This window comes from Rhipicephalus microplus, chromosome X (genome assembly GCF_043290135.1).
Source record: "Rhipicephalus microplus isolate Deutch F79 chromosome X, USDA_Rmic, whole genome shotgun sequence".
Lineage (NCBI taxonomy): Eukaryota > Metazoa > Arthropoda > Arachnida > Ixodida > Ixodidae > Rhipicephalus > Rhipicephalus microplus.
The window spans coordinates 126,271,996-126,298,008 of record NC_134710.1 but is presented as its reverse complement, the minus strand read 5'-3'; the positions used below and the strand labels follow the sequence as shown (position 1 = coordinate 126,298,008).

Here is a 26,013-nt window from a genome sequence, read left to right as displayed (position 1 = left end):
GCTGAGTCGAAAATCGTGGGTTCGATCAAGTACATGCTAAAGAACACCAGATAAATCAAACTTTCAAAACCCACCACTACGGCATCCGTCATTATCATATCGTGGTTTTTGGACGTCAGAACCCAGACATCATCATCATCATCATCATCATCATTATTATTATGTTGGACGGCCAGACGATTCATCAACAGATTGATTGATATGTGGGGTTTAACGTCCCAAAACCACTATATGATTATGAGAGATGCCGTAGTGGAGGACTCCGGAAATTTAGACCACCTGGGGTTCTTTAACGTGCACCCAAATCTGAGTACATGGGCCTACAACATTTCCGCCTCCATCGGAAATGCAGCCGCCGCAGCCGGGATTCGAACCCGCGCCCTGCGGGTCAGCAGCCGAGTACCTTAGCCACTAGACCACTGCGGCGGGGCGATTCATCAACAGATAATGGTGATTTAGCAGCGCTGCTGCCTATGTTGATTCGCCAAGCGATCATTATGTTGGTGTTACAGCTGGGTGTGTGAATCCACGATTATAGCAGCGATAATCAACACCTTCATATGCAAAAGCCACGTTCGACTTTAGCCCAATGCGGCCCCTCAGAAATGTAGGCCTGTGACAGCATTCTGGAATAGTTGTTGTTTTCTCAGGCCCTATTCTTTTCATATCATACATTCGTCATCCGCACCCGCAATAACGGGGGCACAGCTACGATAAAGCTACAATAACGGGGACACAGCTACGAGACAGATCATGTCTTACATACCCTGTCTCACCCTCTTTTTTTTAAAGGTAGTAAGTGAGAGTGAACGGTGAATTCGGTAGGTTGTCCAGGCTAAATAAAAACAAACGGTTGGTGATGGCATATAGACGTAGACGGACACACTGAATTGAATGAAAATTGCCGTGTTTCTTGTATAGAAGCATGAAAATATTTTCTCGCTTGTTAGCCTGACGTGCGAACTTCTCGCACGGAAAATCGAAGTATCAGGAACGTTAAAAAATAAAAAAATTTGGTAACAGAAGTAGAGTACAGATTCAAAAAAATATTTTATCAACTTTCCATTGATTGATGCTTGCCCTGTGTACGCTTATTAGGTTGTCGACTGTCGTTCAAATACTCGAGTTTTGGCGACACCCCAAACCACTAGTTGTTCCGCAATTGTGCTTTTTTTTTGTACGAAATCAGGAAACGCAAGCCTATCGACAACTTCAATTACCCCCCCCCCCCTCCCTTTCCGTCCCCACTGATGGGCAACGACAGCACAATGCAAATAAAATTGTGCAGGCTTACTGGTATGTCAACGTCTTGCTTCGAGACCAACCGAAAGCGCTTTCGGGGTCTTCTTTCCAGTGGATGATGTCGGCGTTGACTTCGGCGAACACGAATGGCGAGTCGTACATGTAGCCTATTTCGCCCTTCTTGACGGCCATCACTGAGCACGGGCCGACTTGGTAGAAGCCTGCGTCAACGAGGAGCTTCGTTGGAATACGGCTGCTTTCGACGTCAGCACTGGTGTTTCAGTATTACACTGTTTACGAGGAAATTTTCAGTTTAATAGGTTACGGAGAAAAAAAAATTGTTACGTGAGACTTTTTTCATGCTATGTGCACCGTACCATCACTGGTTTCTTGTGGCGTAGCGTCAATAGCCTGCCATCCGCCGTAGCCTGATGGAAGGTCCTTTCTTGCCATCCACACTTCGTTCCACACGTGGAAATTCCTGAAGGTAAAAAAATGAAGCTGTCTTCAATCTGTACAGTCGTGACAGCTGTGTGACCCTTCAGCAAAGTACACTGTACGTAGTACTCCGGGTTATTTCTATCCTTTTCTAAACAATCTTGCTTTTAAAAAATCCAAATTGCCCTCAAAAAACTTATGTACTTAGAAATAATAAAGGCGCCTATAGATCTTTCCAATAAAAAGTGTTCCTGCACTCACTAAATTGCTTTACTTAACCACGAGCAAACAATATATCAGTGGGAGTGCACATCTGTGAAATGTGTGCTGTTAAAATGTGCAGACCAGCAGTCGCGGTGTGTTTCCGTTTTAAATCGAGCATTTACGCACCAGATGGAATCCCTGGAGTATTTTTTGAGCTCCTCGCCTTCCTTGTCGAAGTAGCGGTCGACGGTAATGCTCTCGTCCGTATCGTGGGCAGACGCATAACACGTAACTGGACGGCACGGGATACCGAGTGCACGGCACACTGCGAAATTGCCGAAAAGAGAACAATGAGAGGCAATGTTTCCGAAAACAATCACATGAAAGTCTCGAGGCCCATTTTATTCAGTATTATGGCCTTTAGTAAGCTATAGGACTAGCTTCTATCGGGCAGGCATATCTCAGTGGGACCTTAGGCATACGGAAGCATTTGGGGCGTCATTCTGCCACACAAGGACGATCATCATCCGGCTTGCTTGCGATTCCTTTCTCGGAAACCATGCGCTCACTAATAATAGTTGTTGGGTGTTAACGTCCTAAAACCACCATATGGTTATGAGAGACGCCGCAGTAGTGGGATGGTTATGAAAATTTCGACCACCTGGGGTTCTTTAACGTGCACCCAAATCTAAAAATACGTGCCTCAAGCATTTTCGCCTCCATCGAAAATGTGGCCACTGCGCCTTCACGTCAGCAACCGAATGCATTAGACACCACCACAGCGTGTAAACTGTGCGCTCACAAGTTTTGCCTCGAGAGTGCTACGTCAAGCTGACAGTCATGCGCCGTTCAGGATCGGGAGAATCTAGGTGCATGGCGATAACGCAAGAAAAGACACGCGATATGGAAGAAGATTACCGTCGTGCAGCAGAAAGACGCCCCACATACGCTTTTTATATGCGAAGCAGCTTTTTAAGTAGCCTGTGTGACGCTGTCTCTCCGTCCGCACCGTGCTCCCCTGGCCGCAGGTGCTGAGGCGGTGCCAAGTAGTTAACGCCTTCCCTCGCAGTGCACGTGCGTTGACGTCACTCTCTTTCTGGCATGTCGCCGCTAGCCACGTGTCATCTCTCTCGCTTCATCCTCTCTACCACTCGCAACGTTCGAGCGCACATCACATCGAGGGGAAACACTCATTCGGCTCGTTTATCTGCCACAAAATTTACACTAAACCCAGCCCGCCTCCAGTGTCTGCGTTTCAGAGAAACGTTTACTCGAGTAAAGGCTACACACAGTTTCGCTTTAAACCTTTCTTTAAGCACCCGCGTTGATGTTCGTTTCAGCCGGGTCAACGGCGTGCACAACGCTGCTGCTTCGCATCCCATGATGGTTCCCTATGGGTAGATGGTCCATACTTTTTTTCGTTTAGAGTATATGTAGTGAAACTTGATTAATTAGGATATTATTGCGTTTCAAAAATTTTTGATATCGCACTTTGAAGCCCCTTATTTTTAAAAACTCATTTGCTTTGCTTTTATGTCAGAGACCCGTCAGCTCAACCTGCTTACTATTATTGCATTGGCAAAAAGAAAATTAAGGGGAACTTTCGGCACAGTTTCCATAAAGCTTCTCACCAGTGTTGCATACACCAGAGAAGACCCAGCACTGCCCGTAGTTGACGGAGGTGCCACCAGTTTTGACGTACTTCTCGAGGATGGCGCTACTTCCAGTCCACATCCAGGGCGCCGTGCCGTCGTCGTAGTTGCCCGACCAGTTGCCAGTGACTATTCCACCATCGTCTGCACTGTTAACCTGCGTCAGCGTTGAAAGCCCCGCGGCTGTAGTAATGTACTCATCTGGTGCGAATATTCCTCCCCATAAAATTTTATGAGGGTTTATGTGAGCATAAGGAAAATACAGTGCGAACTATTTTATTACCGAATAATTTTGCCGTTTATGCTGAGCGTCATAAGCATTGTCGTCGCCATGGGAGTGATTGCAGTGCGGCAACTCTAAGGCGACTAGAACCAAAAGATGATTTTGACGGCGGCGATAGTGGAAGTGCCTTAGAAGGCACTTCTACTCTCGGTACTGTGGTTTTGTTCGTGTTTCTTTAAGGGAAGCATAACGACGTAATCATGCCAACACGTTGCAACGACGAACCACAAAATTTCAGTTAGCAACAGTTGTCGGCGATGGGCGATCGTAATCTCTTTCGCGCCAGGAAAGCGTGTGGGAGTTGTTTACTTGGTGGCTGTGAACAAACAACTAACACTCAAGCGATGGCGTATTAGCATAAAACTTTCCGGATATCTTGGAAGTTGGAGGGCAGTAAGCGCAGAGGTAGTGTATACTTTGTTTGTTAGCGTTTTGTTTGTGTTAAAAGAGATAAATAGAGGAGCGTGGCCTTTGGCTAATTTATTCATGCTTCCAGGTTTTAACAGCTGCAAACTTAAAAAAAAAAGTGACACTAGCGACAGGCGTCTGACGTGAGTTTGTACGCACTTCTCCAGTGTCTTGAACTGCACATGTTTGGTGTCACACCTGTTAAATAAATATGTTTACAAAGTATACCGATCATTCCAACAACTAGTTTTTTTAGCAGCTTGCTCGACAAGCTTTTTATGCTCACGCCTAGTCCGGCCATCGCTGGCGTGGACACCTGTGTTCCAGTGTACGCTTCTCCGGTCGCCACTCCGGTTGCCTCTCCTGTGATTCCAACAATACTAACTAGATGGCGCACCGCCTCCCGAGGCATCGGTTTTAGATGACCCGCGCGCTCGTCTTCTCGCGACTACGTCCACTTCGTTTTTGTAGCTTCGTAGGCCCGGCAGCGTGTGACAAGTTCTTACTGTGAGTGTTACGCACAGGTACCGATCTCCTCTTATGCCCCCTCACCTGCCTGCTCTCAACCTTGTTGAAAAACGCCTGATAGCTCTACGTCTGCCATTTATGAGCGTTAGGCATTCCACTTACGTACGGCAGCGGCCAGTATAGCAGAGAGGGGCAGAGGTGGGTAACGTGCCGATCGACGTGGCCAACACTGTGCAGTGACGGCCGCGGGACGTGCCTCACAGCACTACTTTCGACGTGCAGATCATGCGCCGGCTCACTAACAAGCCTTCCTACAGAAATAATCTCGCCAAGAAACACCCCGTGCACCTCCGAGCAAGCTCCCCTAACGTCATTCATTTTCTGGATATAGCGGTCATTTTTTTTTCCTGCGAGGCATCATTAGTTGTGAGACGAAGTGAGATGGAGGGCGATAATTGTGAAAAAGAGATACAGTCGAGGTCGACCAGCGCATGAATGTACCGCGTCTATCAGTCCGTTGAGGCGGCGTCTCGGGTTCATTGAAATTGAGCCTCACATTGTGCTCATTCTTCTGTTAAATATGAGATGCCTTATCGATGCGTCCTCCGAATTTCAGCAAACTATGGTCGGGCTTTACCCGACCCGTGTGATTGCCTAATTAGCGAATTTTGTCATTTGTGTGCGTGTTGAAAAAAAGTAAATCCATCGCAATGCGAAACGTGTCATTGTCTGCCTTTTATACATTAAAGAGTCAAGCTAACTTGCGTGAATTGAGGCATAATAGAAAGATACGATAATGAAAATGCTTTCTGCTGAATAAGTATCTGAATGGCAAAAAAAGACGAGGATAACAATAAAAGATGAGCCTGCAATTGAACAATAAGGCACGCACCGCAGGTTGCCACGATCGTGATCGGACAGGCTAAATAAGTGAACATCGATGCCACATCATTTATTAACTCTCTTCCGTTAGCCAAGGTAACGTCAGTAACACATGACTGAAATGAACGAAAGCGTTGTCAAAAGTCTTCACGCAACGTATGACTTGATAGATGTTGTGTGTCTCTTCACACATATGTGAAATGTCATTTCGGCATAATTAGCTAAATTGGCTATAGCAATAATTGTATTGGCACGTTACATTTATGGCGCACGACAGAGCACGCTCACTGGTTCACTCTTTCGCGCCTGTCGATCACACATCCTCTTGTCCATTTTGAATGGAAATGCTGCTTGCTTTGCAGTCAGTACCAAAAGCTTTGGCGTCCACACTGAAAATCATCATCATCAGCCTGACTACGTCCACTGCAGGACAAAAGCCTCTCCCATGTTCCGCCAGTTAACCCAGACTTGTGCTTGCTGTTGCCATTTTATACCCGCAAACTTCTTAATCTCATCTGCCCACCTAACCTTCCGTCTCCTACTAACTCGCTTGCCTTCTCTGGGAATCCAGTTACATTTATTGACCAGCGGTCATCCTGTCTACGCGCTACATGCCCGGCCCATGTCCATTTCCTCTTCTTGATTTGAACTATGATATCCTTAACGCCCGTTTGTTCCCTAATCCACTCTGCTCTCTTCTTGTCTCTTAAGGTTACACCAACCATTTTTCTTTCCATTGCTCACTGCGTCGTCCTCAATTTAAGCTGAACCCTTTTTCTAAGTCTCGAGGTTTCTGATCCGTAGCTAAGTACCGGCAAGGTACAGCTGTTATATACCTTCCTCTTGAGGGATAGTGGCAATCTACCTGTCATAATTTGAGAGTGCTTGCCAAATGTGTTCCACCCCATTCTTATTCTTCTAGTTACTTCAATCTCGTGGTTCGGCTCCGCGGTTATTACCTGCCCTAAGTAGACATAGTCTTTTACAACTTGAAGTGCACTATTACCTATCTCGAAGTGCTGCTCTTTTCCGAGGTTGTTGTATATTACTTTCGTTTCCTGCAGATTAATTTTAAGACCCACTTTTCTGCTCTCCTTGTCTAATTCCGGAATAATGAGTTGCAATTCGTCCCCAGAGTTACTCAGCAATGCAATGTCATCGGCGAAGCGCAGGTTACTAAGGTACTCTTTATTAACTCTTATCCCTAACTGTTGCCATTCTAGGCTTCTGAAAACCTCCTGTAAGCACGCGGTAAATAGCATTGGGGAGATTGTGTCCCCCTGCCTTACACCCTTCTTGATTGGTATTCTGCTGCTTTCTTCATGAAGCACCATGAATTCAAACCAACTAGCCCAAATAGCCATTCTTCTTCAATACTATGGTAGCAGTTGATCCCCCGTAGATTTCTTCCAGGATGTTTATATATACTTCATCTACGCCCTGATTCCACAGTGTCTGCATGACAGCTGATATTTCTACTGAATCAAACGCCTTCTCGTAATCTATGAAGGCTATGTATAGTGGTTGGTTATATTCTGAGCATTTCTCTGTTGCCTGATTATAGTATGAATTTGGTAGATTGTTCAGTAGCCTGTTCGAAATCCTGCTTGTTCCTTTGGTTGATTGAATTCTAATGTTTTCATTACTCTGTTAGCAATAACCTTTGTAAATAGCTGGTATACTACAGAGAGCAAGCTGATCAGCCTGTAATTCTTGAAGTCCTCGTCATCTCCTTTCTTAAGTATTAAGATCATGTTAGCGTTCTTCCAAGACTCTGGTACTCTTCCCGACACGAGACACCTCGTAAACAGGATGGCTAGTTTTTCAAACACAATATGTCCTCCATCTTTCAGCAGATCTGATGTTACCTGATCCTCACCAGCAGCTTTGCCTCTTTGCATGCTCTCCAAAGCTTTTCTGACTTTTCTGTCATTACTGGTGGGGTGTCATCTGGGTTACTGCTAGTTCTTATAGTATTAAAGTCGTGGTTGTCCCGGCTACTGTACAGATCTCTGTAAAACTCCTCTATTTTAACGATCCTATTCATATTGGTAGTTATTTTGCCTTCTTTGTCCCTTAGTGCATACATCCGATTTTTGCCTATCCCATGTTTCCTCTTCACTGCTTTGACGCTTCCTCCGTTTTTCAGAGCGTGTTCAATTCTCTCCATGTTATACCTTCTTACATCGCATACCTTACGCCTATTAATCAACTTTGATGGCTCTGCCAGTTCTATTTCGTCTGTTGTACTTGAGACTTTCATGAAATTATTGACCAATAATTCAAGACCAAGTACGAGCCCTCTCAATTTCGGTGACAACTACCACGGAGAGATTCTAGGACCGATACAACCGCCAAGAAGACAGCAGACGTAGCTGAACAGATGGCTTCGAAAGTAGTCAAAAGTGGTTACAGAAGCAATATATCAAGCTTCAGACCCTATTTTTGTCAGGAGGACAGCCGCGTTGTTGTCACGATGAATATAGTCACGTTTTTGGCAACAAGAAAGTTGTTGAAACTGTTTGATTCAGCTCGAATAAATATATATGTAAGAGTCCCAGTCCTTTGGCCCTTTTTTTGTGTGTGTGTGCCTACTTACCGCAATATACGGCTCTATTAAAAAAAAACATGTGAACTCTTTTAAGAAATCGGTATACTCTCACTTAAAAAAAAGATCGAGCAAATAGGGTGTCTTTTTGTCCCACAACAATATTCCTCATCCGGCATGCCTGCACTTCCGTCCTTGACGACTCGGCGCTGGACACTTTTCTATCAATAAACCTACGTCACGCTGATAATGAGCAAGACGTTCGTGACCTGAAAGTGCCGGACGCGCGGCGAAGGTGCAAGGGAAGGAAATCAAGCTAGATGCCGATTATTGTTGTGGGACAACAAGAAGCCCCTTTCACTCGATCTTTTCTATGAGGGCTGGTGAGATTTGTGGCAATCAAAAGAGTTAACACAACTATTTGAAGAGAGTGATATACACGTCAATTAAGGGCTCACCGAAAATACTTACCTAGAGAACCGTGATCGATAACCAATACTTATAAAACAGTGGTCGATAACGTGCGGAGTCTCTATTCGCTTTTGGACCTCTGTTTACTTTGTTTTTTAAGTATTGATATGCGCCAAATGGAATAGCTAAATGCCCCAATTAGGAAGGTCTTGCGCTTTCGCAGTGTTAAACTTACCATCGCAGAGATGGCGCGGACCACTTTCACTGGGTTGGTCCTGGCGGCGTAAGTAAGCTTTGACTTGTCCAGGACAAGCGAGCACGCGGGCAGGACCATGTCTCCGAACTAGAACAGCCACATAAGAAAAGAAAAAAAAAAGTCAATTATATGCTGCCTCAACTCACCACGCAACTTCGACTCTTTCCAAAACTTGGAACGATCTGATGGCATCGTCGCTTTTAAAATCCGTTTTGTTTCCTAGCGTACTCGCTTAGATTTTTTTATACATAACAGCGCACATAAACTGACACGAAGAAAGCGAGTGTGTCAGGGTAACCTCTTTCTTCTTGCTTTTTTTCATTGCGGAATAATGACGTGAGTGGCAACCTGTGATGTACGGTGCCAGGATTTTCTGTTTACAAGAGGGGGGGGGGGGGGGCTACGGTTAGCTTGTGTGAGCATTTCGGTGCTGTTGAGGCGGCAATATGGTGACAGGCAGAAACACTGACAGTGGGGAGGGTGTGCCCCGCTCACTTCGCCCTCTCTCTGCCATATCACTCTTACCCGCTTCAGACAGCTGTTCTCAACAAATGTCAGTTCGCAACTTTGTTCTTCAATGATCGACTTTAGATTGAGTGCTTCCATATTGCTAGCGAACACGCAAAATAGCACCTGAGAAAGATACACGGAAACCGCTACACTTCAAATGGTTTTAATCGACATGAAACGCAGAATATATTGCGTTCAGTCCATGCCAGTTAAATGCTTTAGCAGTTTTAAGATGCCCTTGTTTCTCGAGAGGTTGTACAGTGCCAATTTTTATGAACGGGAACACGGGAACGTGTGGCGTGTGCACTCCGGCAGCTGCTGGCAGCACGTTCAAGCGGGAGCTAGAGCAACCAAACTCTCTTGTCGCGTCATCTCGCGGCGAGCAGAACAACCATTCGTTGCTAATATGGAACCAACGGCACCATTGCGACCCTCTCCTGCTTCAAGGCAATTACGCCAGAGCTGTTAATCGCCTAGAAGGAGGAGGGGTTGCAAGCTTGTCGCTCTATATCAGCAACGAATGGTTGTTTTGCTCGCCGCGAGAAGACGCGAAGAGAGACTCTGGTTGCTCTCGCTCCCGCTTGAACGCGCTGCCAGCTGCCACCGGAGCACGAAGGCCATGCGTTCCCGTGTTCCCTTTCATGAAATTGACACTGCACATATTTTGTTTTCAGAATTTAAGTTTTGCAAATCTGTATTAGGTGCCAGGACATACCGTGGCGCCACCATGCGGAGGAGTCCCTGTGAAGTACGTGGTTGGACCGCAGCGCCGCCCTCTCGCGCGCAGCCCGCAGCCGCTTTCGTGTCTCCTATTTTTGTTATTTTTCTGTACGCCACTCAACGAAATCAGTTAAACACTGCTGCAGCTTCTTCCCTGACTGTACGAATAGCTAAATAACTGCTCTGGAAAAATTTTACGCTTCTCATAATGCCTGACTACCGACGTCGTCTGCTATGGCCACCTGAATGAAAACCACGAGGGCCGAGCACGCCGCCTCTGTAAAAGGTGGCAACTCATTCCGTGTCGAATTGAAGTATCAAATAGGCAATAACGGCTGCGGCGGCTGCATTTCCCATGGAGGCGGAAATGTTGTAGGCCCGTGTACTCAGATTTGGGTGCACGTTAAAGAACCCTAGGTGGTCGAAATTTCCGGAGCCCTCCACTACGGCGTCTCTCATAATCATATGGTGGTTTTGGGACGTTAAACCCCACATATCAATCAAACAGGTAATAACGGTAAAGAAACTTATCTTTGCTGTAATAAATGTGTCCAACCACGGTACTTAATTCTTTGTACGTTTCCATCTAAAAAGGGGCCGCGGTTGACATGACAAGCATGCGCAAATTACATCTTTGTTTAGCACACATAGCCTTATGAAGCACTGTGCAAGTGGATTCCACGATTTTTGGGAAGAAACACAGCATTATTACAGTCGCATAATGGCGCAACCTTTCTGTTATTACTGCGGGAAAATGTAAGAATCACGCACGCGCGTGCCTTATTCAGAGTTGTAACTTTTCTTTGTGGCACGATCCTTATATTTATTGCGCAAAATTTCTATGGTGGTGACACGTTGAACATTCGATCGCCATCGAGCCACACATGGGTGAAAATTATGAATGATTGGTTCAGTTACAGAGTTCTATAAACAGGTAAATTATGATAAAAAATACGATCAGCCAGCCGTATCATTTTGTGCCCTTGAATGTGCATGTTTCGAGCCCTTGCGTACTGTGATCTTCACGGCAGTTTCATGCTTCAGTAAAATTGCCAATGTCCAGATTTTTTCTTTCTTTTTACAGCTCCATTCATAAGCTGTGTAATATTTCAAGGCAGCTCTTAGGAGACGAATCAGTTTCCAAAGCTAACCACATTTTCGCCTGTAGATCAAGACAACGTTGAAAGGAAGTGACAGTGGCTATGGCCCATTCTGCAGAGGTAATCTATAAGCAAATAATTCAACTTGTGAGCTGAAGTCGCGGATGGCAGGGGCGTTGGCAGAAATTTTTGTCGGATGGGGACATTACTTTGTGCGCAGATACCATGGATTGTTCTTTTTTTTTGGGGGGGGGGGGGAGGGGAGGCACGGACTTAGGGTTCCAGCTTCTGGCTACGCCACAATTGACGGATGGAAACCCGTGTGATCGGGTACACAAACGGGGGACGGCCGACCGAGGAGGAGGATGGTGGTGTCGCAGACTGCCGTGAAGGTTACCTTGACGAGAGAAGTAAGCTTTAGCAAAGACTGGACCGGCACATGTATGAAGTAAAAATGAAGGTTTCGTCGAACGTGCTGGTCAAACACGCCGAAGAAACTGGCCGCGAATTAGACCGAAATAGGGGGAAAATAGCGTAAATAAAGGGAAAAAAATGGACTTGCAGGCTATCTTGACTGTCTGAAAATTCAGACAATGGTGCACATTTTGTTTAGGTAATAATGGCAATTTCCCGCACATGTACGCTACTAAGTCTATTTTAAAATATACATGATCGGATCGTTTGGACAATCATTTTTAGTTGTGATTGAGGCTCCCGTGTGGAAACTGAAACGATCTGCTTTTATGTGAACATTCATGGTCTGTGCTCATTTCAACCCCATGCATGGGCTCGAAATAAGGACCACAACAAAGAAAGAGAGAGGTAACAGTGGCATTGCATACGTAGCCAGCACGCCGCCGCGGTAACTTTTCCTGCGACTTTTCGCATTGTGTAGTCTGCAGAAGCCCGCACCACACGTCAGAGCAATGCAACGCTGTTCAAAAATGAAAACAACGCTAAGTCGCGGCTTAAAACAACGCATCCAACCACCAACTTTCTTTCGTCAGAGCGAGGCGAGATCACGTGATCCAATCCTGCACGTCACAGCGATTGCAGCGCACGCGCCTCCAGTGGCAGGCTTCGGGCCCAATACTATAGCGTCCATTTTTGCTTCTAAAATTCAATTTATACACACACATGCCTACCTGACCAAAAATCCATTGTCGGCCCTCTGGTTGCTTCCACGATCCCATGTAAATCTTGCCAACATCATTGAGTACGTACTCTCGTCGCCAGTCTTCGTTTTCCATATACACTACGTCATCTGAAAGAACGAGTGCAGTTTAGAAAGAAAAAAGAAGAAAGTCGCGTTACTGCATCTGCCCATTTCCCATCGACGCTGGCAACTTTAATTGTCTTCTGGAGGAAGCAAATAACGAGTCCGAGTTCACATTACATAAGCTCCTATATAAAGCCCCGCCGCGGTGGTCTAGTGGCTAAGGTACTCGGCTGCTGACCCGCACAGGTCGCGGGTTCAAATCCCGGCTGCGGCGGCTGCATTTCCGATGGAGGCGGAAATGTCGTAAGCCCGAGTACTCAGATTTGGGTGCACGTTAAAGAACCCCAGGTGTTCGAAGTTTCCGGAGCCCTCCACTACGGCGTCTCTCATAATCATATGGTGGTTTTGGGACGTTAAACCCCACATATCAATCAAGCTCCTATATAAATATACATTTCTACTACGAGATTTCAAGATTTTAATAATAATAATAATAATAATAATAATAATAATAATAATAATAATAATAATAATAATAATAATAATAATAATAATAATAATAATAATAATAATAATAATGATGATGGTGATGATGATGATGATACCTTGGCACCACGGGTTAAATAGCACGTAGATGTCGGACGGATGTCGATACTTGTCCCTGGCCATCGGGTTGGCGCGTGATCGGCTGAGCACGGCCATCCGCCACAGGCCCACGCTCACGTTGGCCGGCACGAACACCTCGATGGACATGATGGCGCGGTCGTGATGCGTCAGGCGCACGTCCCAGCTCTGCGGAGGCCGGCTGAAGTCGCCCTTGGTGTCCGGCACACGCAGGCTCATGAAGGTCCCCTTGCTGATCTCCGGGTTGGGACCTGTAGCCATTCGTCAAGAGCGCATACCGTCAGGAGGCAACCCTCGACAAAACCAACAACACGTGCCAGCGCCAAGTGGGCGTTCAGTATAGCTTCATTGCAACATGGTTAGCTACCATAGATACCACTAAACGACATCACCTCGAACTGCGATCAGATATGACGCCTTGGCTAAACTTTATAGGCACAACGAGATCGACTTGCTTTTAGACGACATCGTCTCAACTCGCTACGGTTGCCCTTCACTTAATCTCGACTTCGTTATGGATGTAAAGGTAAGTTCACTGGAATTCCACACGTTTGGAGTGGGAAATCAAGTACTCAGTGTTGAGTGGTCCTGCATGTTTATGTTAGATCCGGTGTGTCTAGCAAGTGTGAAACCCGATAACGATACAGGGAACGAAATTTGATGCTTCATTATAGTATTTACTCTAGAATGTAACGCGAGTTTTCTTTTCAGATTTTTCCTACTACAAGTCGACACTCACATTACTATCGAATACCGAAACTGTTTTTTTCCCTGGACGCAATGAAAAGCCACCCTTCGCGTGACATTCGAGTATACAAATACGCTATAAATTTTGCTTGGGATGGAATTTTAGCTGGAAACCATGCCATGTCAGGGCTATCTTGCGACTTAGACAAACTGTCTACCACAGTGGTTAGGGTGCTTGGCTGCTGACCCGAAGGTCGAGGGTTCGAGTTCGGCAGGGGCATTTCGGTGGAGGCGAAAAGGTAGAGGCCCCTGTTCTGTGCGAGTGCACGTTAAAGACCACCAGATAATCAAAATTTTCTAAGCCTTCCCCTAGAGCATCCCTGACAATCATGTGGTGGTATTGGGGCGTAAAAAACCCAGATAATATTTATTATTACTATTATTAGGTAAATTTAAATTTAATAAAAATGTTCTGAAGTGACTGCAGCTTGACAGATAGATAGTGGCGGAGCTTTCCAGAACATGTCTACCTTACAAGATGTTGCAGACATCTCTGTCACGAATGAATTGTTTTCCACCTAATTCAGAGTAAGTCGTGGGTAAAAAAAAACAGAAAAACAGAAAATTGTTTGTTATAAAAGAGTGCCCTTAGGCCTCAGCGTAATAAAACATTTGAGGGTCCACGTTATAGTTTGATGACTGCTCTCACAGTATATTGTTGACATAATGGTGATTGAACTTGTACTGCAAGGATATCGCCACTGCGAAAAACACCCTTGAGCATTGCTGGGTGTGGAATATTTTACGATGTCGAGATGCTGAATGTTGACATTTCTAATACAGGATGCCCGCAGTGATTGTCGCGATAACGAGGTGATCGTCTCGGTATTTGTCTAGTGCACTCTATGAAAAAGTCGTGCCGTGGGAAGCGCGACTCGCCGAAATAAAATTTACTTGTATATCATCTTATATCATGCGGCAAATGAGGACTCGCGAAAAGAAGCGATAGATACCGTTTTCTTTATTTCTCATAGTACGTGCATACACCACGAATGATCAACTTTGTTTTTGCTGGATGCGCGTGTCAGGTGTTCTATTTACATATTTAGTCGGTCAACCAGATCGTCTTGTTGGTTGACGAAGAAAGACCTTTTTAAACATTCCTGAGTAAAAATAAAATTGAGGCTAAACGAGCCGAAACCGTAACATGATGATGCAGCTCGCCGAAATAGCGCGGCTCCGGGTTAATTTTGACCGCACAGGCTTCTCAGGTTGTACCTGTGTATCTGTATCTGAGCACAACAATAAACACGCCTGCCTTGTTCAGAATTAAATAACGTGCTTGGGGGCTCTTACCGATGCTGAAGTCGATTTGAACTTCGTCGGTTCCGGGCTGGTATTCACGCTTGAAACGGATGGCCAGAAAGAATGACTGGCCGCGTCGTATTATTAGCGGAGGGTCGCTCAACTCCAGGTTGTCGAACATTTCCGTGTGGTGGTGCTTGGCGTTGTCTTTGGCGTACACCTCCACAGCGTCCACCTTGATGGCATCGCCTGCGCGTAGGTCGTGACCCCCTCGTTTAGCGCTGAGATAACGAATGTGTCTTGTTAAGGGAAAACTCACTCGTTTGCTATCAAAGTTGCTAAGCGGGAGGCGTATTCCTGCTTATGTTGTGTCTTGCTGCATGTCAGAAGTACCCCACAGACATCCGGTCGTGCTATCCTATTTAACCTCGCTCAAACGTAAGAAGCTTGGGACACCTAATTGTGTCGCATGTTCGAATTTGTGTGCCTGTTCTTAACTTACGAGAATCCTCCTTTGCTTCTTTGTCAGCATCAAACCAGAAGGGATATTGCATATGCGAAGTGAAAAATACGAATAGATGTTGTGAGCTAAACATTAAAATATTTATTCCGACAAGTATTACAATTCTTTAAAAAGGACTGACAGTGCTTTTCCGGGCTATTATATACCATTAAACGCATCATATTTTTTTCTTTATCATATGTTCATGGCAATACATTAGATGCTTATGTACATATGTATTTGGGTCGTGCATCGTGCATTACATTGAGTAAGTCTACCAGGCTCTGTTGGGATCTTAATCCAGCTCATTGCGAATCACCGTCTGTTGTGGCGAGACATGAAATCATATTTATTAGTGCGTTAAACGTTATCTCGGCACAAACTGTGAAAGTGAATTCGGATAGCTGTAAATTATTATAGAAACTCCAGTAACATCTGAAAAGTTATTACATCAAACATCGCATATTTCCATACGGTTAACCACCAGATAAACGGTAATTTTCTGGCAGTCCAGGTAAAAAAAAGCTCCTATGTGCAGCTGCGTCCTACGAGGTCCGGGGAGGGATTTATTATCTTGTACATAGTGTAGATAAGTATACAGGGTACTCATGTGCGAGGGCACTGATAACTGCAACAAGCTGATTCTCGCTCCAAAAACCTCTCCTGTTCTTTATCGAAACAAAGCGCTATTGAACGTCAAAAGCACCAATAGATACAGGCGGAACATTGAGCAGACTATATTTTTAAATACTGATTAACATTCGTAAGCATCCGCTAAAACATGTTTTTGCGCTACGCGTGCGAGCATGGAGCACGTCTGAGTGTATCCTCCGACACAGCGGTAATGAACTACTCGTTTCGTTCTCTCCAGAAAAGTGCGAGCGCGCAGTGATATGAAGTGCGAACAAACCAAACGAAGCGTCGCTGTACAACGTGAAGCTGCTGGTATTGTAGTGGCACGAATCTTTTTTGCCACGTGTAACAGGCTTCGGTGCTGCTCGAGACGAGCCATACCATGTACGGCTGGGCTTTATTCAACACACTTTTGCGACGAACAAGGATGACCTCCCGAAGGCGTTCGCCATTCAGACATTCGTAATTACCTCGGTATTTCTTTCGGCGCGCTGCCTCTTCGCGCTGCTTGCGCTCGTACTCCTTGCGCATGCGCTCCAGGACAGCTGCCATGTGGGCCTTGTAGGCATCCGAGTTTGGGTCGTTCAGGTGGCGCCTGCCAAGACCAGACATGGTTGCTGCGTGAAAGGCAAGGTTGTGACCGTCAGTGCGGCCCGGCTGACGTGTACGCAGAAAACCTGTGTTGCCATATAGTTGATGGTGGGATGCCTCTGTGAGGACAAGGAAGGGATCGAGAAAATAGTAAATCTGTATCTTGCTTCATGGAGCATGCTTCACAAGCTAAGCTCTACAGTGAATGCAAAGATCAAATAGCATTGGCGAGGTGGAGGAGGTGAATCTCAGTATTGATATACGAAGGCACATTAGCTTGGCGTGCAGCCATATACCGCATGATATCTTTGATTGTAGGTGGGACGTCAGTTTGATCGTATGATACGCTGTATACTAAAAGTGTGACTGAGTCCTATTGAGCTTTAGTTCGGCAACTTTTATGTGCTCGCTTTTTAACCCTAGAGGCGATTTCTGTGTTTGCCTGGAACCACAGAAATATTTCGACCGCGCGTGGGAACCTTTTTGGAGCGCTGACAGGAGCGGCCGCGAAATAACGGTTGATTTAATTTCCCAATAATTTACTGGGGAACACACAGGGGCGCTACAATATTACAATAGTGAATGCTTCGATTATTACTCACTACGTGGGGTGCTTTATACGCGCCTAAATGAATGCACACGAATTTGTTCGCCTTCTGTCTCTATGGTACTGCGGCAGCCGCAAGAAGTCACCACCGCGAATAGCACTTTCATCTGGTAGATTAACATAGCCAACAGAACGCCACCACAGTGCGTGTTTTGTCTACATGCGATTACGTGCAGAAGTGACCATTAGATTGCGTATAGTTACTGCTGGCAATTGTAGACTTAGGGAAACAACAGCTCATTGCACAGCGTCTCTTAACGTCTTTTGATGAGAGGTGAAAGTGCATACAGACGAAGCACATCTCACAAGCGCCTCGTTCAGTCCGCATGCATCTTCATGTGCATCAATTTGCCGCTTGTTCAGATAGCCTCATTTTATAGACTTCCGTGTGAAAGTGCTGTTCGTACGAACTGATCCTACACTAGATTTCTGTCAACAGTACATTAATTTAAAAGTTGAAGGCATTTATAGCGTATGGCGCATCCTACTTCCACAACACACCTTAAATATTGACGTCAAGATACTAGATACTTTTCCTTTAGTTCATTCAGCGCACGTCTTGTCTCCCTCTTTAATAGCTTGTTGAGTAAATATGTGAGATTTGTACAACCTAAGAACTTACTATATAGAAACGCGAATAAACTCTAATGTCACTATAGTAAATGCAATAAAGCAATGAAATCACGGTCCCTGCGACCCAGAGAGAATAGTACTAAATGAATTTGCACTATTAGAACAGGGACGACATAACAAAAAAGCATGCAGAGAATCTGACGTGGAACAGCATACCTTGTTCCTTATCTGCTCCCGATTAAAGCACATACGTATATCAGGGCACCAGCATGGTTACCCAGCCGCTTAGCGCGCGAGCTAAGAGCTAGTGGATCGGCGATGCAGCCGTTAAGTACTTATTGGCGCATAAAACTAGTTGGCACCTCCACGAAGCTCCACCGATAGTGGCGAACACAGCATCACGCCGTATAGAGGTCAAAACTATCCCATAAATTACGCAACAGGACAGCCACCCAAGGAAAACACTTGTTGGTACGTGACCAGAAAGTTTTGTTTGTGCTTTCAAAAAAAAAAAAAAAAGAAAACGCAGCTTTCTCCGTGTGTGCTTTTGTGGGTGCATTCCTGTCCTCATTTTTTTTTGGAGTTACAGGAAAGAAATTTTCGGACGCAAAAAAAGTCTTTTTTTCCCTCCTGCCTTTTTTTTTACCTTGTTATTCTATCTCTTGTGCTGCCGCATTTTTAGTATTGCCCCGGTGTTTTTTTTATGTTTCCTAACGCTAGCTTCTTAACGAACGGAGCAAGCAGCGTAGAGGTTTATTTTAGGAGCGCCATGACGATCATATGTTTCATGGCCTGCATGTGGCTAGACATCCAAGATAAACAGCGTCTGCCCCGTGCAGCTGGACTTGGCCCGCGGTGCGAAGGGCCACCGTCTTGGCTGACCAGCGCACTTGGTCGGCAGAAGAGGTTGCTTGAAATATACGTGCTCCCGGCATCTCCGTGATCCTGACAAAGCCTAGCTCGGTTCTTTCAGTAAGTGATTTCTATCGCGCCCAGGTTAACTATAGAGGATAGTTCTGCCTCAAGAGCGAATTCGCATTGCTTTTAAGATTGATGGTTTCTGTTTGATCGACTTGATATTTAGGGGCGAAGCTCCTCGTAGTCTAACCTTGTTCTGCGTCAGGCGTAACCGGGACGGACGGACGGACGGACGGACGGACGGACGGACGGACGGACGGACGGACGGACGGACGGACGGACAGACAGACAGACAGACAGACAGACAGACAGAAACGAACGGACGGACGCTTCGCCCCACTCATCATCATTCGCTCCGTAGATATGCTGCAATTGTTTAACGCATTCGCTCAAAACAAAAAAAAGTTCGAATAATTTAACCATTAGAGGCATGTGCAGTAAGAGAGAATCATCTGTTCGTGCAACAGTCCCCATTGGACAGGACGCTTCGCTGTCGTCGACAGGAGGTTTTACATGTTTTGTCTTTTACGAGCCTCCGTAGATTGTTAACCACAGTGGTTTCAATAGTCTCGGTGCGAATGGTAAACGGAACAAAAGTATAAGACTTTCTTCATCTAGGGTTCTAACAGTGAGAGTCTGGTTTTACAGCTGTCCACCAAAGAGGCAGGCGCACGTCGCGGCAAATAGTGGCCCAGCGGACCCACTTTCAACATCTCAGGTCACGCCACTTCAGTGGGCTTGCACCACTGGTGATGCGTTCCGTTCCAATGCTTACTTTTTCTAGTGTGCAGCGAGCACGACTGTGCATCAACATGTGTAGCGCCGTCCTTCAGTACTTTTGCTTTGTATTTTTCTTTCATAATGATTATGCGTGTCGGTAAGACGTGCGAGGTTCTGTCGAGTGAGTCAGCATTCGCGCGTAACGAATCCTCCCGCACGGGCATGGCTCCACCTCGATTTGCGGCTTGTTTTCATTCGTGATGCAAGGGGTATGTCGTTAATTCAGTACAAAGCGTACTTCAAGGGTCTGTTGTACTTAATTTAGTTGCCCAAGGAGGGACAGATGAGCACGATGCACTGTTCTATAATTGCATCCGGCAGTTTAGCTTCACTCGGCAGCCGACACTCGTAATGACCCCAATCGTTGATTGAAAGTAATGACTCTTTCGAGGTAGACAGCCGTTTAAAAAAGTCGTAACTATGACGAGCCGCAACTGGAGCTATGCTGTCGCTGCTGTTTACCTTCTTGTAAATCGCTCGAGGTTGGGCGACCCTGTGTTTAATGCACACGTGCAGTTGCAATCGCAGGCTGTGTCGAAACCTAAGAGTTGATGATTTTTCTCTGTGCGGCAAGTGACTACATCATAATCAGTTATCTCACCTGCTTTGTTTAGCTCGTTATTGAGTGTACAGAGCTGTAATTCGAAACGTAACTTCCTCGTATACGGATATCATTACAATTGCCATTAGCTGAAAATCAATTTGTCTATGACGACTCTCCGCTTTATGTACGCGTGGGGCAGTTTTTGATAAGACGTGCAACATTATTTTTTTAGCGAAAAAGTAGAAAATGAAACAACTCAGAAAAAGAGAAGAAGAAAACACTGTGCGCAAGGATTCTTCTCCTGTATGAGTTCCATCATTTTCAATTTTTGCGCTGAAATATTCGTTGCACGGCATACACGTGCACCAACTCGCCCAGCAACAAGTTTTGTTGTAGTTTTCGATACATAAAAAATGCCTTGTTCAACTCTTTCGTGCGAGGGTGGTCGCGGAGTTGTTACTTCAAGCAAGGAAAAAAAAATTCGTTAGTGGATACAGTGACAATAAAGAGGCCGTATTCTCGGATGGAATTAAGCTACACGAGTACGAGCTCGTAACAGCCTCGTGTGGCATGTTTAAGTTCGACGTACCTAAGAAGAGCGTCTTGTCGCCTAACTTCGCATGAAGCGCAGTAACCAGGTTTATAAAAAGAGGCCCCGCCATAAGGTTTCTCGGCCGCATGCACCGCCGCTGCGTGCCGCCGGAGGGAGCGGTTTATTTTGAGCGAACACAGCGACTTACGTGCATCGCCGCGTGCCCATCACGGTGCACGCAGCCATAAGACTAGTCCCCTCCCGCGGTAGTCCCCTAATGGTGCCTATCGACGTGCAGTGACCCTTTCATGCATCTGCCGCCGCTTTGTCTGCACTTGAGCGCGCAGATGCACTCGCCAGCGAGCGCATACTATGATTACATCTGGTGAAGCGTCAGAGGTACTGTGCATTAGAGCTCATTACGCGTGGAATCACGAGAAGATATTACGACATTTTGAAGTCGGTCTGATGGCAAATACTTGTTTCAGGTGGTTGTCTTCTATACTAGCATACCGATTGGCGTGGCGCACTAAAAACGCTAGACATATTGATGGCTTTTCTACTTATATCGTGCATGTAACCATGCAGTAATTGCGGGTTCGGGCTTCATTTTCCTACGCGTAGCACAAGGAGAGCGCATATTCTCTTCGTAGAGTCGTGGTCGTCCCATCGATTCCTTTCAATGGTACTGAATTTCTCTATTCACGTATCACCGACAATCCGAAATTTAATGGCGATGAAACCTCGCATCGCATATCATACGCATCACAGCGAGCTTCTCGAAGAGGCATAGTGAGGTTATTAGGGGAAACAAAGCCAGCGCATACGCAATGTATAGCCGACGTAAATGCGACGTGCATATCATATGTGCCGCGATAAACGTGATTCCTTGTTCCGCGTTTCGTGTCTCTATACAGTAAACACGCATTGGCACGATATACATCAATCAAGCGTCAAGATGCCTGTCACGTATGCCCAGCTACAACGAGCGCCTCTCAATGGGCGAGAACTAAATGAAGCTTATGTGAATTCACCCAACTGGATGAATAAGCTTGGGTTATTGTGGTATGGGCTAATTCTGAACCGAGCTGGTCAGAATTACCCCGGAGCTCTTCTCTTTAGCGTGCCTCACATATAGTTGAATCTGCGAATCTTACTTCTGTATTTGTTTCTTTGCGCTTGTTAGGATGCACAATTAAGTTCAGCTACCACCGACGTGTCCAAATTTTCTTCAATGACGTGTCCCATAGTTATTGTGCATTGTTTTAAAGCGGCCAGCCATACTATATAATGCGGCAGGCCACGTAACAACAGGAAGCACCCGAACTAAGCAAATCCACCTCGGGAAATGCTGCGAATGCACTGGAAGGTATTTTCTTTAACCCTGGAGATAATAACAACTGTTATCAGAGCGTCCAGCCGACAAAAGCTATTCGTCAAGAGCGTATACACTTGAAATACTATGCATAATAGCCTGCTTTCTGTCGGCTGCTGGCCGTTTAATTTTTGAGCACGTGTTATCAGTTTAGCACATCTCTATTCAATTGCTTGGCCGTCAGTTTGTGTTGTTGAGGACATGGTAAACGATAGGTTTTGCTCGAGAAAAGAAAATTTGTGCTCAAGTATATGGAAGTGGACACCCACGGACACCTTCAAACCCGGCGCCCATATACAGCGGAGCACGTGTGCGCCCTTCGCAGGGATCATGGTCACAGAGTGCACAAACAATCGCCTCGTTCATTGAGCGAGGCGGAAAGGGTCAATTATACCTTCTCGCATGAATTACCGAGGCGCCACCGCCGTGCAAGAAGCGAGTGCCAGACTGCCTTCGGGCTCTCTTCGCACGCTGTAAAGTCACTAGCCTCTACACGCCCGGCCAACCGCCGCAGGGCAGACGCAATCGAGCATCGCAACGATCCAATGTGCACCTTGTAATCACAACGTACAGACTATAGTCGGTGCCCTGGGACGATCAAATTGCATTACTGCGAGTTGGTTCATCGCAGCTGACAAAAGTGAACAAATTTTTAATAATTTTTTTTCTTTGCGTGATTGATTAGGAGATGTTCTCCGGCTAATGCGTACATCCATTATCTGACTCGGTGTAGCGCAGCAATTTCAGGTTTTGACCGCATATTATGCAACAAGCAGAAAGCAGATGACGCGTTTGCCAACACGCCATTCCTGTTATTACGTTTTGACATGAGTGATCCACGAATCTGAACATTGCACGGTGTATTGGGCTCTTATCGTTTCGCCTCCATCGTATGCAGCTGCCGTGCTCGGGATTCGATCCCGCGACCATCGTATCAGTGTTTCTGAAGCCTTTCAGTCGAGCGCCGTGAAAGGCTTCCAAAACACAGCATTGTCGATTATCGCTACTTCAAGCTACACAAAATTCCTCTGATTTGGCATATATTTTATCGCAGCGCACCTTTTATCGGCGCCAAATGAAAAGGGAGCAGTAGGGAGAGGGGGTGTTGTCACGCCTCGTTTCGTGCTGGCCGTAAACTATACGGCTCGCAGAAATTTGAGATGCTTCACGTGCTTTTGTGCTCGGCGTGTAACGATTAGGTGAGCGATGTAGCATAGGTCGCTGGCGTGCAGAATGTCTTCTCGTGTTATTCGCTTAATTCCCTGTTGACTAGGCGAAGTCACGATGGAGGGATAAATGAAAGCGTCGTAGGCGACATCTCGCTGGTGTACAAGAGCTTATAAAGGATACTGAACTAAGGTTTGACCGCCACTGAGCGTCCTTTTTTCTTTCTTATTTTTTTATTCAACTGTAAACCTAGGCAGCTGGGTAGGGCCACAAAAGGCACTTTTTTCCCCTCTGACAGTATACGACAGAGCCAATATTGTAACATCGCCAATTTCAATAGCATGCTGTCAAGGAAAAAGAGTGAACGCTGGCAAGAAGTTCTCGTTTTTTTTTATTTATATACTCTCGCAATACCCTTAATAGCGCAACGAGCCCGCTAGACTACTCTGTGAAAACGCTAAACGGATCTCCGGGACCTCAAGAGAGCGGCGCCGCCAACTGAGCGCGTTGTTGACGAACCCCTAAACGTGCACCCTTTTGTGTTTTTTTTTCTCCACAAACCACTGCAGACAGGGCATGCACGTATACCATAGGAAACGCACGCTGCTCAAACTGCCCGCTTGTAATGCAACGCGCCTTTGGAAATGAACAGCTTCCAAAGCGATTGTCCATGACGGAAATGTGCCTGACTCACTCAGTCTAAACGCAAAAGCCGCTGTTCTTTCACCGCCGAGGATTTTGTGCAAACAGTCGATGCCGGTTATTCTTGGCTGCAGCAAGACTCATCCCGCATAAGAAAAGAAAAAAAAGAAAAGAAGGAGAGACAGGAAAACCAACCTGACGGGAGATGTATAACGCATTTGTAAGAATACATTCGCTTAACTTAAGGATTTAAATGTTTCTAAAATAATGAGATGCATGATGTTTGATGTTCCAAAGCGAATCAGGCAAGATTGATTGATTGATTGATTGATTGATTGATTGATTGATATGTGGGGTTTAACGTGCCAAAACCACCGCATGATTATGAGAGATGCCGTAGTGGAGGGCTCCGGAAATTTCGACCACCTGGGGTTCTTTAACGTGCACCGAAATCTAAGCACACGGGCCTGACTCAGGCAAGAGTCGCAGCGGAGAGCTCCAGATAATTTCGGCCATCTGGGGTTCTTAAACGTGTGCTAATATTGCACACGGTCCTCCGCATAGAAATAAATTCTACCGCCGCGGCCGAGATTGAACCCGAGTCTTTCAGATCAGCACCCGAGCAACGAAAAATTGAGCCACCGCAGCGGCGATTTGTGCAACGTGTATTGGGAATTTTGTGTAAAAGCTTACGGAATTATTTATATACGTTGCTTAAATGCAAACACAAGCTCATATGACAGCCTCGCAATGTGCGACTTCGATGCGGTTATTTGCAGCTTAGCACTGCACTTTGTGGGTTATGAAGGATAGCATGCTGTGTGAGCGGATGTGCATGTACGGGTAACTTGTACTCGAACACAGTCAATCATTCGCATCTACCGCCTTAACCACGCAAAACATCGCGGGTAGCCTCCACTGAATCAGGCATGAGGGTACGAAAGAGCTCGTTGAATCCTCGTATACGGAAAAGAGCAAGTTTACGATTCTACGCACCTCGCCAGTGACAAGAGCGCTATACTATACATGTACTCCTGCATCCTCACCAAAATATTTCATTCCTGAGAGTAGAATAATTAGAAAGGAAGACAATCTATCGAAACAGCTGACAGCCTTACACTCTTTAGTGTACGTGATCTCCCAGTGTTCTATAGTTAAAGCGGGCTTAGTTCCATGCACGAGTATTTTTGAGATATCAGATATCGGAATGTCAGATATCCTCCATCCTCTCGCACCGGAACATGTCTGCTGACGTTTGAGACGCATACTATAAGATGAATGGGAATCACTAGTACTCGTTATTTTGCCACCCAAAGCAAACGTGGCACAGTGTGGGTCACATCCAAAGACACCACTTGATGGGCAGTCATGGTATAGAACCGTATGCGTGAGTCAAGAACAACGAAATTGACGCATACGTGGCGAAATGCCGTTTCCGACCAACACAACCCATTCGGGAAACCCGACGAGATTTGCACTATAGGCTCTTGGGGCACAGCTTGTGCAGAAGTGAGGCTTGGAAAGAGTGCAGTGTACACTAGAGTACGCGATAAGCAAACCAAATGGACCACCTCTGCTTGGCGCCCCAGGCACGCTGTAGACTGATTGCGCAACAATTTCACACATGCACAGACTCTTGCAATCGCGCACTGCAAGATTGCTTAAGATTCGTACCTTGTTCCATACTAAGTACGCTGCAAGATGTTAGCGACAATCGTCATTGAATGACCCACTCCTTGTGTGACTGGAGTTGCTAGGTGAACTCAGCTGCGTGGGCAGGAAAAAAATTGAACGTCGACATTCGAACGTCGACATTCGAAGTGCGTTGGCTGAGATCACGGCAAATAGCGGCCGCTGAAATGACGACGTGATCGGAAGGGAAAGTAAGCCGAATGCAGATGCATGAAGACAGGGGAGGACCACGCGCTGGCTGAAGCCCTATACGGACACAATCGCGCGTTGCCATGGTGGGGGATCATGCGTGAGAATGTCGTTAAAATACTTCTTGCTTAATGACATGTGAACATATACAAGCGCATATAGCTAGGACTCTTCAAAGAAATACATTCGCTCCAATAGTAAAGGGAGGGAAAGTACTCCATCTTACGGCACGCACAAACTCTCAAATAGACCTAAATTACAGCAACATATGAAAGAGTGATGAGCACCCATTTTGTTGGCGCTCTTCTGAC

At 45.9% G+C, this 26,013-nt stretch overlaps 2 protein-coding genes across 3 annotated transcripts in view; one reads left to right on the top strand and one right to left on the bottom strand.

Annotated features, from left to right (window-relative positions):
* The window catches only part of LOC119176824 (uncharacterized), a 119,530-nt gene that overhangs the window by 87,169 nt on the left and 6,348 nt on the right, over positions 1-26,013 (bottom strand). The window contains exons 2-10 of the mRNA XM_075876426.1: positions 16,563-16,709; positions 15,009-15,206; positions 12,947-13,216; positions 12,268-12,386; positions 8,772-8,879; positions 3,516-3,693; positions 2,071-2,209; positions 1,620-1,723; positions 1,295-1,463 (exon numbers count right to left, since the gene is read on the bottom strand). Of these exons, the coding sequence (XP_075732541.1) occupies positions 1,295-1,463; positions 1,620-1,723; positions 2,071-2,209; positions 3,516-3,693; positions 8,772-8,879; positions 12,268-12,386; positions 12,947-13,216; positions 15,009-15,206; positions 16,563-16,704 (1,427 nt within the window). The 5' untranslated portion in view covers positions 16,705-16,709. The remainder of the gene's footprint in view (positions 1-1,294; positions 1,464-1,619; positions 1,724-2,070; positions 2,210-3,515; positions 3,694-8,771; positions 8,880-12,267; positions 12,387-12,946; positions 13,217-15,008; positions 15,207-16,562; positions 16,710-26,013) is intronic.
* LOC119176823 (uncharacterized) overlaps positions 20,941-26,013 on the top strand; it is an 83,995-nt gene continuing 78,922 nt past the window's right edge. The window contains exon 1 of one of the 2 annotated variants that reach the window (XM_075877609.1): positions 20,941-21,036. The gene's annotated coding sequence lies outside the window, so the exon portion shown is untranslated. The remainder of the gene's footprint in view (positions 21,037-26,013) is intronic. The other variant, XM_075877610.1, reaches the window with a different exon arrangement.